Source organism: Phacochoerus africanus, chromosome 9 (genome assembly GCF_016906955.1).
Source record: "Phacochoerus africanus isolate WHEZ1 chromosome 9, ROS_Pafr_v1, whole genome shotgun sequence".
Classification (NCBI taxonomy): domain Eukaryota; kingdom Metazoa; phylum Chordata; class Mammalia; order Artiodactyla; family Suidae; genus Phacochoerus; species Phacochoerus africanus.
The window spans coordinates 89,433,679-89,446,286 of NC_062552.1; the positions used below are offsets into that span (position 1 = coordinate 89,433,679).

The following is a 12,608-nucleotide window of genomic DNA, read 5'->3' on the forward strand; positions in this document are numbered from 1 at the left end:
ACTCTCCATAATGCAGCCCCCCAAACCCACACCTAAGATCTGATGGGTTTTATCCACACGCACACTGCATATAATCATCCTCCATATATAATTTAAATTCAATGGTTCATTTCATAACACTGTTCACATTCTTAAGAATTTTCATTATTCCACTGAGCTGTGGCACTGTAATTTAACTCACTATTCCCATTCAGATTTTTCTGCTATTATAGTTAACACTGTAATAAAAATCTGTCTGGATTGAGCTTTTTTCTTGTAGAGAAGTATTTTCTTAAGATAAGTGGCAAGGGGTAGGGTTACCGCATAAAGAATCTGAACATTTTTATGGCTCTTGACTCATATTTACCATATTGCTTTTTTGAAAGGAGCCACATGCTTTTCAATGCCACCAGCAATATGTGATTTTACCCATTTTGCTGCAGCCTTATAAGCACTGGGTGTGAGTTTTTTAAATTTATTTTTCAAATTTAATAAGTATAAAATGGCAATTTGCTCTAGTACCCCTAATGGTTCTGCACATTTAAAAAGCTTTGCTAATGACTTTCTAGACAACATAATTACTTTTTGTTTTTTCTTTTTAGGGCTGTACCCTCAGCATATGGAGGTTCCCAGGCTAGGTGTCTAATCAGAGCTACAGCTGCCAGCTTATGCCACAGTCACAGCAATGCCAGATCGAGCCATGTCTGCAACCTACAGTACAGCTCACGGCAACGCCAGATCCTTAACCCACTGAGTGAGGCCAGGGATCGAACCTGTGTCATGGATGCTAGTCAGATTCGTTTCTGCTGAGCCACGATGGGAACTCCCATAGTTCCTTTTAAAATCACCCGCAGAGTCTTCTTGGGGACATGATGAAAGTGTAGTGTTCTCCCTTGGGTCCAGCTTTTGACTTTTGGTGTGAGGTTCCTATCGAAGGTAACTGATTTCTGCCAGCCCGGGAAGCTGGCTTGAAAGACTCCTATAGTCCCAGAAGTTCTGATTTCCAGGAGAACTGCAGACACACAGCAGGTGGGGAGGGGGAGAGGTGAAGCTGGCTCTCAAGGCCCTGGGGCCAAGCTTACCTGATAAGGATGATGACCGAGGGCGTCTGAGCCATTGCCCCAATCATGCTGCAGACACACATCACACACAGGAAGGTGAGGAAGGCCTCTTGGCACCCGGGACTGGGGCACTTTCCAGGAACCACAGTTGCATTCTCAGGCGGGACAGTCGTGAGGCATGCACAACCAGTGAGATTCTGAAAGGGAAGCATTCAGCCCTTTTAACCAGGGGTACATACCTCTAGTTTACAAATCCAAAGCCATCCATTGGCTGGAACTGTCACTGCCTTATTATGCATTCTGTAGCATTCCATTAATTAGGTCTGAATAAAACGAGTTAGCTTTTTAAAGGAGGATGCCAAACACATGCAAATAAAGGAATATTTATGGGGAGCAGAGCCTTGGCCTCCTGTGTATTTCATGACTATGGCTCAAGAATCCCTCAATAAGCAACACCATAGACACGTGTCCCCCCCCCCCCCAATACAATTAGAGAGGAAATTGTGCTTCCACAATGTGATAAAACATTGCCAAATTAACATTGTAATCACATGCTGATTTGTCCTCTCTTTTCTGCAGTTATAATTACCCTGAAGTGTATTAAAAGAGGTAATCAGGTAACCTGCATAGGGTGGCTGGTTCTGCCGCCGATGTGGCACTTGGAACAAAGGATATGCACTGTCATGCATGAAGCTGCTGTGCTCGCTCTAGGGCCGTGCAAGGAGAGAGCTAATGGGAAAGTTCTCCGGGGGCTGAGAGAGCCAAGAGGGTGCAGAGGTGTCAGGGAGCTGAGAGCAGGGCGTGGGGAGCGAGCTGAAGCCCAGCGAGATCCGTTTATTAATATATGATCAGAGCAGGGAAAGAAAAGCGGCTGCATTCCGTTTGATCTTTAGGTGGATTCTTGCCCAGCCACCCCTGCCCCCCAGCACGGTCCTGGCTCACGCTTCAGGAATTTCTGATGGTGAAGGGAGGAGCAGGGGCTGGGAGAGGCAGTGCCGAGCCAGCGGCCAAGACAATTAAGGTTCGATAATAATAGTGCGGAGGCCTTTAATGAATACAAAATGAAAACAATCATAAATGATTCATGGCTTTTCTTTCCAGGACTGCTCGGCTCTCAGAGCACATGTGGAGGTAAATCCTCCTGAGGGTCAAACAAATCCCCCTTGGCTTTTACATTTCTCCTCCTCAGCCCCTCTCCTCCTCCTCCCTTTTTCTTTCCCCATAGGACATACAGATTGAGGTTTTTCTTATCCCATAAAGATACGTGGGTAGCTTCAGGGGTGTCCAAAGCCTGGCCCCTCCATCCTGCATGGCCGTATCCTGCTCAGGAGATTTTATTCATGGGAAAGAGGGGGAGAAATTGTGTGGGGCTGGACCCTTCTTCCTAAGCCACCTGCCCAGAGCAGGTGTCTTTGTATAAATGGCCAAATTATAGGAGTTCCCATGTGGCGCAATGGGATCAGTGGCATCTTGGGAACGCTTGGACACAGGTTCTATCCCCTGCCCAGCAGAGTGGGTTAAGGATCCGGCGTTGCTGTAGCTGCTGCTTAGGCTGCAACTGCAGCTCAGATCTGATCCCTGGCTTAGGAATTCCATACGGCTCCAGGCAGCCAAAAAAAGAACAAAAAAATGGCCCCATTACAGCCCCTGGGGGGTTTTACTGTCATTCCCCAAAAGGTGCTGAGGCCCTGCCCCTCTGACCTTTCTGTTCACCTCTGCCTGGAAACATCCTAGCTCTTCTTCAGGAGCCAGTGCTGACATCTCTGTCTGGGAGGGCATACCTGCCAACCCCATCTGCGTCATTATTTCCTTCCAAAAGGATGCGCTCCACACCCCTCGGCAGAGACCCTCCCCATCCTCCTGGAGGAGACCTTGAGCTCCATGAATGAGAATGTCTCACCTGTGATTCATCACCTCCCAGCACAGCACTGAGACACAGTAGACAAACTCAGAAGATGGTTTTAGAATCCCTATGTGAACAGGACTTCCTCCGCTTTTATCAGGAAGCAGGGCTTCTCCCCAACTCTGAGGATGCTACTTCCCTTCCTTCTTGGGGAAAGAAACTGCTCCTTCTCCCCCTCTCCCCGACCCCAACTTCACAGCTAAACTTTTCTAGCTGCTCACAATCTCCATATCCTCCCGTGCTCTCAATTCACTCCAGATAGCTCAGATCCCCACATGCAGGAATCGGACTGGCTAAGCTGGCCATTGGCCTCTGAACGGCCCCACCATCCACTTCTCTCTGGAGCCCCACCCCCCACCTCCGATCACAGGCCTGTGACCTACTCCCCCTTGGCTTCCCCGGCTCACACTCTGGTTTCCTTCTTCCCTCTCTGGTTGCTCCTTTTTAACCTCCCTTGCTGGCACCTTGCCCATCTCCTACTTTAAAATGCCAGGGTTCCTTGGGAGTCTGGTCCAGACCTTATTCCCTTCTTGCCTTGACTCTTCCCTACATGGTTTTACATCTATGTGCTTTCTGAAGACTCTGCTAAATAATCTCTGGGAGATTCCATATCCCTCCCAGACCCACCAGGGATGATCCTTCCTAGATCCCAAGTGTACTGAGATTTCAACACTGACTCCAGGGAGGAAAGCCCTGTGTAAGACTCTGTGCCAGCATTTTGGCACTAGTTTTCCATCCATGGCGGGGAACTATTTCCATAGGATTCCCTTCCCTGCATGGATGAGAGCTGGGCCAGAAGAGAACACAGGTGAGATTTGGAAGGTGGAAGTGAAGCAGAGGCTTTTGCTCTCAAATGTTCAGACACCGGGACAGACACACACAGAAGTGCCCAGAAGGGGCTGGTTGGCCCTGGCTTCCCTCAGCATATCTCCCTTCTTTCCTGACTGCCCTGCTGACAGCAGAGACCCTGTGCCCACCTCTATTGACTTGGATACAGACTTGCTGGTGTGCTTCCCCAGATCCTTCCCTGAGCACCCCCTCATCTCACTGAGCAGCCACCTGAGCACAGCTTCTTGGGAATTTTCCATAAGCCTGGACTTGCCCACCTGAGCTTGTGCTTCTGGGGATGTAGTGAGTGACTGTTCTCTCTCAAATCCTTTATCTCACTTCCTCCACATCTTAATTCCCCAACTCCTCCATGTTCGTTAAGCTCTAATTCCCATGCTAAACCCTTTATTTCCACAAGACTAGTGGGTGCTGTTTTCCTGACCAAACCCTGACAGAGACATATCCCCCCAGCCCCAATCTCCTTTCCCTCCATATCTCTTGCCTAAGAAATGACACTCCTTGGAGTTTCCATTGTGGCTCAGTGGTAACAAACCTGACTAGTATCCATGAGGATGCACTTTGATCCCTGAACTCGCTCAGTGGGTTAAGGATCTGGCATTGCTATGAGCCACGGTGTAGGTTGCAGACATGGCTCCAATCTGGCATTGCTGTGGCTGTGGCATAAGCTGGCAGCTGCAGTTCTGATTTGACCCCTAGCCTGGGAACTTCTATATGCAGCAGGTGCGGCCCTAAAAAGACAAAAGGAAGGAAGGAGGGAAGGAAGGAAGGACCCTGTTACCTCTATAGAAATCAGGCAGTAATTCTGGACCTCTCTCCTTAACTCCTATGTCAAATCTTTCTCATGACCATAAGGCTAATAAAGAAGAAACCACTGTCGTATTTATTGAACACCATACCATTTATTGAATGAATGAATCAATTCTCAAGTCCTATTCATTTTACCATATCCTAAATCTCTCTCAAGCCCTACCCTAGTCCAAACCACTCCCATCCTTCTCTCTTTGATCCCTCCTGTAGCAGAGATCAGGGTCCTTAGAACAAAATGGACTCAAAGAGTGCTTAGGGAACAGGCTGCTCATGGATCGGATAAGGTCTTGTTTAGCCAAGTAACCCAGGAACTGAGTTCTGACTCATGTCGTCCATGATGAATGTGATAAGAGTATTGGAACTGAGCGCTTAGAGCCAGAATCCTCTGAATGAACTGTGTGACCAGAGAGCTTTGTTTAATTTATTAAGTAATCTGTAATTGGAAGTTACACACAGTCGTAGACTTTTGCCCCATATCTAGCCCATGGCTCAACTCTATTACATTTACCATAAGAGGAAACTGCCCCGCCCATCTCTGCTCTGAGAAGTAAAAAACCCCTTCTGCAATGGGTCTACTCTGGATTAGGCCTGTGATCATGGCCCTCACTGAATGGGACAGAAATGAGACACCTTTATCTCAGTGATTACACAGCTTGTCTGCTGCAGGTAAGATGAAAGGGTCCAGGAAGGCAACATCCTGTGAATGGCGTGAGTGGACGGCAAAGCTGAGCCACAGTGGGATCTGCAGCAAGGCAAAGGGGACCAATGAGAGCACAAAGCCAGGGGGTGGGAGGGGACAAAAGTGGGCCCAGGGAAAACCAGGCCAGCTGGATAGGAATGAGGTGTTTATATAGTTACTGACACCAGGAGAGGAGGAGCAGGAAACTGATACATGACCAGTGATGAGGTCCACTTGTTGGTGCCAAGGAGAGAAGCTGGAAATGGATGGGTCCCTCCCAAAGGCTCTAGGCAAGTTTGTACTTTATTCAGATTTAATGTATCCAAGAGGAGCTGTGAAAGAGGCTGGGGAGGAGGTAAGCCGGAGTGACCTAGGCAAGGACTTGGAGGGTTTCCTTTTCAGTTAAAGGAGTTAATTCAATAGAATGAACGGAAACCTGCAGCCCAGAGAGCAAGCTGGGATGTTCTGGGGCCTTTCCCGCAGGGTATCAAGGGAAAATGCTAAGCCTGCAGTCCTCAGGCAAGGGATGGGAAACATCCTTTATTTGGGCTTAGGTGGTACAGGAGACTACAGATTGACCTGGGTGTCGGGCTAAAAGAGATGTGGGGTTCTGGGCACATAAGGTGCTTGTTAGAGAGGAAATTTCCACCCCCACGTCACAGTGTGGTGGGAATAATCACCCCAGGATGTGTAATTGGAAGAAGTGATTTTCCACCAATGCGGTTTCACACTACAATCCCAAGCAAGAAGGAAATATCAGGACAGCCCTTCCGCTGATATAAACTGGGCATCATCTAAGTGGGGGCCCCTGGAACTCCAAAGCACCAGGCAGTAGGAAGTTTAAAAGGAGAGAGAGAACCTGGGTGTGAGAGAAGGAGATGACAGAGGTTGGGGTTCTAATTCTCACCCTGTCTGTTTACAATGCAGATACCTTAGCAACTGCCTGTGGCCGATCATGACCTGAATGAAGTGGGTACGTCTCTAGTGCTGTCCTTGGCAATCTCCAATATATTTAAAAGCGCACTAGGCTTCTGGAGATTAGTTCACCATTCCTGACGGGGCAAATGTCCAGTTTTCCCTCCTCATGGCAAAGGAATGTCTTCCCAGTTTGCCATTCTCTGAGGAGCTAGGTAGTCCCCCCTGCTTCCGTGAGAGTTGGAGTCTCTGCCTGGAGCCACATGTGCGTGTCAGATGGAGCTTTCCCAGAAGTAAGTGTGTCCTGACAGATCGTGCTGTAATCAGATGACACAGGTGCTCACAGCAGAACTGGCTTGATAAGATGTGGAAGCAGTGGTGATCTGGCAGACAGAGTGGGACTAGCTTATAAATTCTACAAGAACTTATCCTACAGAGAGACTTGCCCAGGCACAAAATGATATGATCAGACTATATAGCACAAGGAACTAGATCTAATTTCTTGGGATAGAACATGATGGAATACAGTGGGAAAAAAAGAATGCATACATATGTATGACTAGGTCACTATGCTGTACAACAGAAACTGGCCAAACACTGTAAATCAACTATGCTTTTCTAAAAAAAGAATGGCCATATGATTTAGGAATCCCACTCCTGGGCATATATCCAGAGAAAACCATAATTTGAAAAGATACACGCACCCCAATGTTCACTGTGGTGCTATTTACAATAGCCAAGACATGGGCGCAACGTAAATGTCCATCAACAGAGGAACAGATAAAGAAGATGTGATACATATATACAATGGAATATTACTCAGCCATAAAAAAGAATGAAATAATGCCATTTGCAGCAACATGGATGGACCTAGAAATTACGATACTGAGTGAAGTCAGAGAAAGACAAATATCATATAATATCACTTCTGTGTGGAATCTAACAAAAATGATACAAAAGGACTTATGTAATAAAAGGAAACCAACACAGATTTCAAAACCATGGGAAACCATGGTGGGAATGGAAGAAATAGGAGGATTGGAATAACATATACATACTACTATATAAAACAGATGATAAACAAGAATCTACTGTATAGCACAGGAAAATCTACTCAACAGTTTTCAATAAGCTATACGGGAAAAAAGAATGGATATATTTATATGTATGACTGATTTATTTGCTGTACACTTAAAACTAATACAAAATTGTAAATCAACTGTACGCCAATACAATTAAATTTAAAAAATAAATAAAATGATGTGAACAATCTGAGTCACAATGCTGTCTGCAGAAGTTAAACATCTGCAGTCATATGAATGTCCATCAGTAGGGATTGTTAAAGGGGACAAGTGGTGGGGTAGATGGACTGGGGACCTGCCATATACCACAGAGAACTCTATCAATAGTATGTGATAATCTATGAGGGAAAAGACTCTGAAAGAGAATGGGAAAAAAAGAAAAAAGATAGGGATTGGTTAGATACATTCCAGTACATCCAAACAATGGAAGATTATGCAACTGTCAAAAAGGAATTAGTGCTCTTCATGTACTAATGTGAAAAGAACTCCAAGGAAAATCGTTAGCAAAATTGAAAACCAAGAATAAAAAACTATGGTATAAAATAGACAACCAACAAGAACCTACTGTATAGCTGAGGGAACTATACACACGTGTGTGTGTAAACTGAATCACTGTATACCTTGATGAAATTAACATTATAAATCAACTATACGTCAACTAAAAAAAAATAAACAAGGTACAGGATAATGCCTTTATAGGTGGATTAAAATCCATAGGACATATAAGAAACTAATAATAGTAATTACCTATCAGGCAGGGTGATGGGTTGAAAAGTGAGTGAACAGGAGATAGAGGTGGAAAGCAGAATTTCTCCTCCTCCTTTTTATAGTTTTTGGTTTCTGAACTGTACAAATGTATTGTCTATTGAAATATTTAAAACTCCAGAACATTAAAAAATAAAGAAGAAATTAACCAAAGAATAAAAACACAGTCACTGAAAATTGTACTCTTACTCTACATTCGGTCATTAATTTAAATTGAGAAATGTTTCTATTCACATGCAATGATGGGGATAAATAATTACAATAAAGCCAGAGACCATAAAAACAGAAAAATGACTCTGTGGAATCTTGGATTCATTCTCTATTGATGAAGGAAATCATAAGCATGCTATTTTGACAGCTCATATTATAGGAACAAAATACTTCTCAGCAGTGTTTCAAAAACATCTGGCAAATAAAGTTGTTTTTGTTTGGTCTTTTCCTCCCATATTCAATACTGATGAATCAATTCCTATTAATTGCACAAATAAAACTAATCTCTAGGTTGAAAAATGACTTTTCTAAGGGGACAAGGGTGGGGGCGGATGATGTTATTTGTATTAAGAGAGAGCCTGTGAAAACGTGGAAGTTTCACTCTCACATCCTGGAATATTGTGTTTCGTTTTGTTTCTGAAATGTATTCAGTTACCAGGAAGAAATGACAATTTCTATTAACTGTCAGGCCCCTGTCCTGCAGTTCAGAGAGGGGGGTTGTCAGAGGGAGCGTTGACACATGCAGTGTTTTGCCCTGCTTTTGCCTGATGACCCAGATGGCAAAGGACTGAGATGGTACCACAATGGCTGGGATGTCTTCTTTTGAATAACAACATACTCCCATGTGTCTGAGACTTTTATGGACCCTTTCATGATTCAGTGAAGTTCCTCATACATTCTCCTGTCATTTATTACTGTCTTTTTGTAGCTTAGAATCTCTTCACCTCACTGGCCCAACCCAAGCCAGTATTTTCAGATGCAGACCTCAGAATGTGTCACAAAGAGCATCTCTGACAACGCACGTGCCTCCAGGCAAAGGGAATATTGAAACACTGCAAGAAGAAATGTGCTCCCTTTTTCCCTGGCAGGGTCACTGGCTGAAGGATAATGGCCAGGGAGAAAAACTCTGCAATGAAAGCAAGACTTCTGTCCACCTTTCACCCCCATAACCTGGACCTCGCAGGAGAAGAGCACATCCCCTTGGAGCCTTAATTATCTCCTGCCGAAGGGGAGGAAAGGGCTGTTCTTTGGGGAGTGGCCAAGCTCGCTTTTTGCTCCAGCTGCTGCAGATGGAAATGTGTGCAGAGCACGGAGGGGACAGATGTGCCTGCAGCTCAGAATGACAGTAGGCCCCTCCCTCCAGCTTTCTCTCCCCCCCCCCCCCATCCAAACCAACACCTTGCCCTTGTCATGAGGCTCAAGCCTCCCCACCATGCCTGTGTCTGCACACCTTCTGTGCTGGGATGTCTTTCCATCCCACCCACCAGGCAAGTACCCATGCCTTCTCTGAGGATGAGGCCGGCCCTGCCCCTCCTCCAGTAAATAACCTCCACACTCTCTCCTTCTAGCCCCAGTCTGCCCCGGATCAATTCCTACCCAAACAGGCATCAGCCTCTTTCTAGCCAGCCAACTGCTGCCCCTTTGCGGTGCAGATGCCATGTTAATTCTCAGCTTTAAGTTATTAGATTGTAACCATCTAACCTTTCATGTATGATTTTTAAATAAAGTTTTTCCTTATTAGAAAAAGGATGAATGTTCATTTTAGATAATTTAGAAGTATACAGAAAAAATATAAAGAAATATATACAAATTAAATTTTCAGTCCTAGCCAGAGATAATGTTCTACAAACATTACATATAATGGACATGGAAGCAACCCGAATGTACATTAACAGATAAGTGGATTAAGAAGGTATGGTCCATATATACAATGGAATACTACTCAGCCGTAAACAAGAATATAATAATACCATTTGTAGCAACATGGATGGACCTAGAGATTATCAAACTAAGTGAAGTTAGTCAGACAGTGAAGACAAACATTGTATGGTATCACTCATATGTGGACTCAAAAAAAGGATATAGATGAACTTATCTGCAGAACAGAAAACAGATTCATAGACTTTGAAAACGAACTTACAGTTACCAAAGAGGACAGCAGAGGAGAGGGACCGACTGGGGTTTGGAGTTGGCATAGGTACACTGAGGTATGTGGAATGACTGGCCAACAGGGACCTGGTATATAGCACTGGGAACACTTCCCAATATTCTCTGATAATCTATGTGGAAACAGAATCTGAAGGAGAATGGATTCGTGTACTTGTATAACTGAATCACTCTGCTGTACAGCAGAAATTATCACAAACATAAATAAATATACTTCAATAAAACTTTAAAAAATGAAAAAAAGATAACAAAAAAAATGTAACAGCCTATATATCCCACCAATGTTTTTCCATGCGGAGGTACACAAATATCTAGATTGTTCTTTTTCTTTACTAAAAGGGGGCATAATCTAGATACTGTTTCATAATGTGTTCTTTTCACTTAATGCTACATCATAAACATATAAGGCCAGATTAACTTCTGCTCTTGGGTGTTTCCCAGTATATAACTCGACTAATATACCTCTTCTTATAATAAACATGATCTATTTACCTTATTTATCTCTATATTTCTAATGTCTAGCCCAGGGCCTAGATCTATATTAAGTGTTCTGGGTGGAAATGCCACCGCCATTGGGCTTGATTTCAGAATATCCCCAAGGTCCCTTCTGACAAGCCATCACCAGGATGAGGACAGACTTTTAAATCAGTTCTGGAAAATGGGGTCAGGTTATACAAGAGGATTTGCCAATGCTAAACCATTAGAAGACAAATAAGAAAAATGGTACAGGTTTAAGGGGTGGGGACTGTGGCTAAGAGGCGATCAAGTGTTTCATCTAAAGGGTCAGCCATTTCTCAGCTCCAGCCAACTGCTGCCGCATCTGGGTAGAGGTGCCATGTTAATTCTCACCCACCTTTTACAGAGAGATGGGAAGCCTAGACTTGTATATGAAATGCCCAGGTAGTTAAACCTCAGTTCAGTCATGGTAAATACACCCTCAGGGCAGACAGGAGGTATAATCAGTTTGTTTCTTCTGAAGAAATATGCTAATATGGCACCTCTGACCTCCAGCTTGGTTTCTATCATGGGTGAATCCAGGAATGGTGAGAAGGGAGAGGAAGCTGAAGGATGAATGCTCAGCATCAGCTCTGATGACGCCGTGGTTCTAGAATTTTTTCCCCCCCATGGCTGTACCTGTGGCATATGGAAGTTTCTGGGCTAGGGGTCGAATTGGAACTGCAGCTGCACCCCTACGCCACAGCCACAGCAATTCCAGATCCCAGCCACATCTTAGAGGATTTGCAAACATAAATTTGATGTACACTGCCGCTTGCAGCAACGCTGGATCCTTAGCCCACTGAGGGAGGCCAGGGATCAAATGCTCATCCTCACAGAGACAACTTTGGGTCCTTAACCCACTGTGGCACAACGGGAACTCAAAAACTTCAAGAATTCATCCTTTTGACTACAGCAGTGGTTCATAACTGGGGTGGGTAAGGAAATACCCAGAGATGTTGGTGGTTTCACAAGTGGCAGGGGTAGGGCGAGGTGCGGTGCTGCTATTGGCCTCTGGTGGGTAGAACCCCAGGGATGTTGTTAAATATCCTCCAGTCCACAGGACAGTTTCCACAACAAAGAATGATGTAGCCCCAACTGCCAACAGTGCCGAGTGGTTCTCATCCTTGGTTATGTGTCAGACACACTTGCAGGGGAGAGAGGTGTTTAAAAGGTAATGGCTGGGTCCCGCTCCAGAGCGAGGGAGTCAGAATCTCTGAGGATGGGAGCTCCTGTGGCTCAGGGGGTTAAGACCCCAACTAGTATCTGTTAGGATGTGGTTTGATCCCTGGCCTCCCTCAGGCGGTTAAGGATCTGGCATTGCCAAGAGCTACAGGTTGCAGACACGGCTTGGATATGGTGTTGTGGTGACTGTGGTGCAGGCCAGCAGCTGCAGCTCTGATTCAACCCCTGGCCTGAGAACTTCCACATGCTGTGGTGGCTCAAAAAATTTAAAAAAAAAGAATCTCTGCAGATGGAGATCAGGCCTCATATTTTAAAAGCTTCCAAGTGATTCTGAAGTGCAGCCAGGACTGAGACCCATGATACTGAAAGAGGAACCCCCTGCATGTTTCAAAATGGGGCCATCCCCTCCCTCCCTGACACAGCACCTACTTGGGTCTCTGTTCAAAAAGGTTTTTGATAAATACTTGTCACCTGGATGGGGGTATAGATTAGTTGTATATCACTAGTCCCTTATAAACTGCTGTGCTGGACTGGGACTGACTTTCAACATTCTGTCAGTGGCTGATAGAAGCTTTTTTTTTTTAAGTCAATTATTCAGTACATCAAAAGGATACAACTTGCAGCAGTCAATCAGCAGCTACCAATATGCTTTCTCTCAGAATAATTACCTCTGAGAGAGAAGGATACAGAAACAATCCGGACAATATATTCATGCCAAAGGAAGCTCACAA

At 44.8% G+C, this 12,608-nt stretch overlaps 1 protein-coding gene across 2 annotated transcripts in view; it reads right to left on the reverse strand.

Annotated features, from left to right (window-relative positions):
• The window catches only part of SLCO3A1 (solute carrier organic anion transporter family member 3A1), a 322,035-nt gene that overhangs the window by 26,885 nt on the left and 282,542 nt on the right, over positions 1–12,608 (reverse strand). For both annotated transcript variants that reach the window (XM_047795306.1, XM_047795305.1), the window contains exon 8: positions 1,062–1,237. In XM_047795306.1, the coding sequence (XP_047651262.1) occupies positions 1,062–1,237 (176 nt within the window). The remainder of the gene's footprint in view (positions 1–1,061; positions 1,238–12,608) is intronic.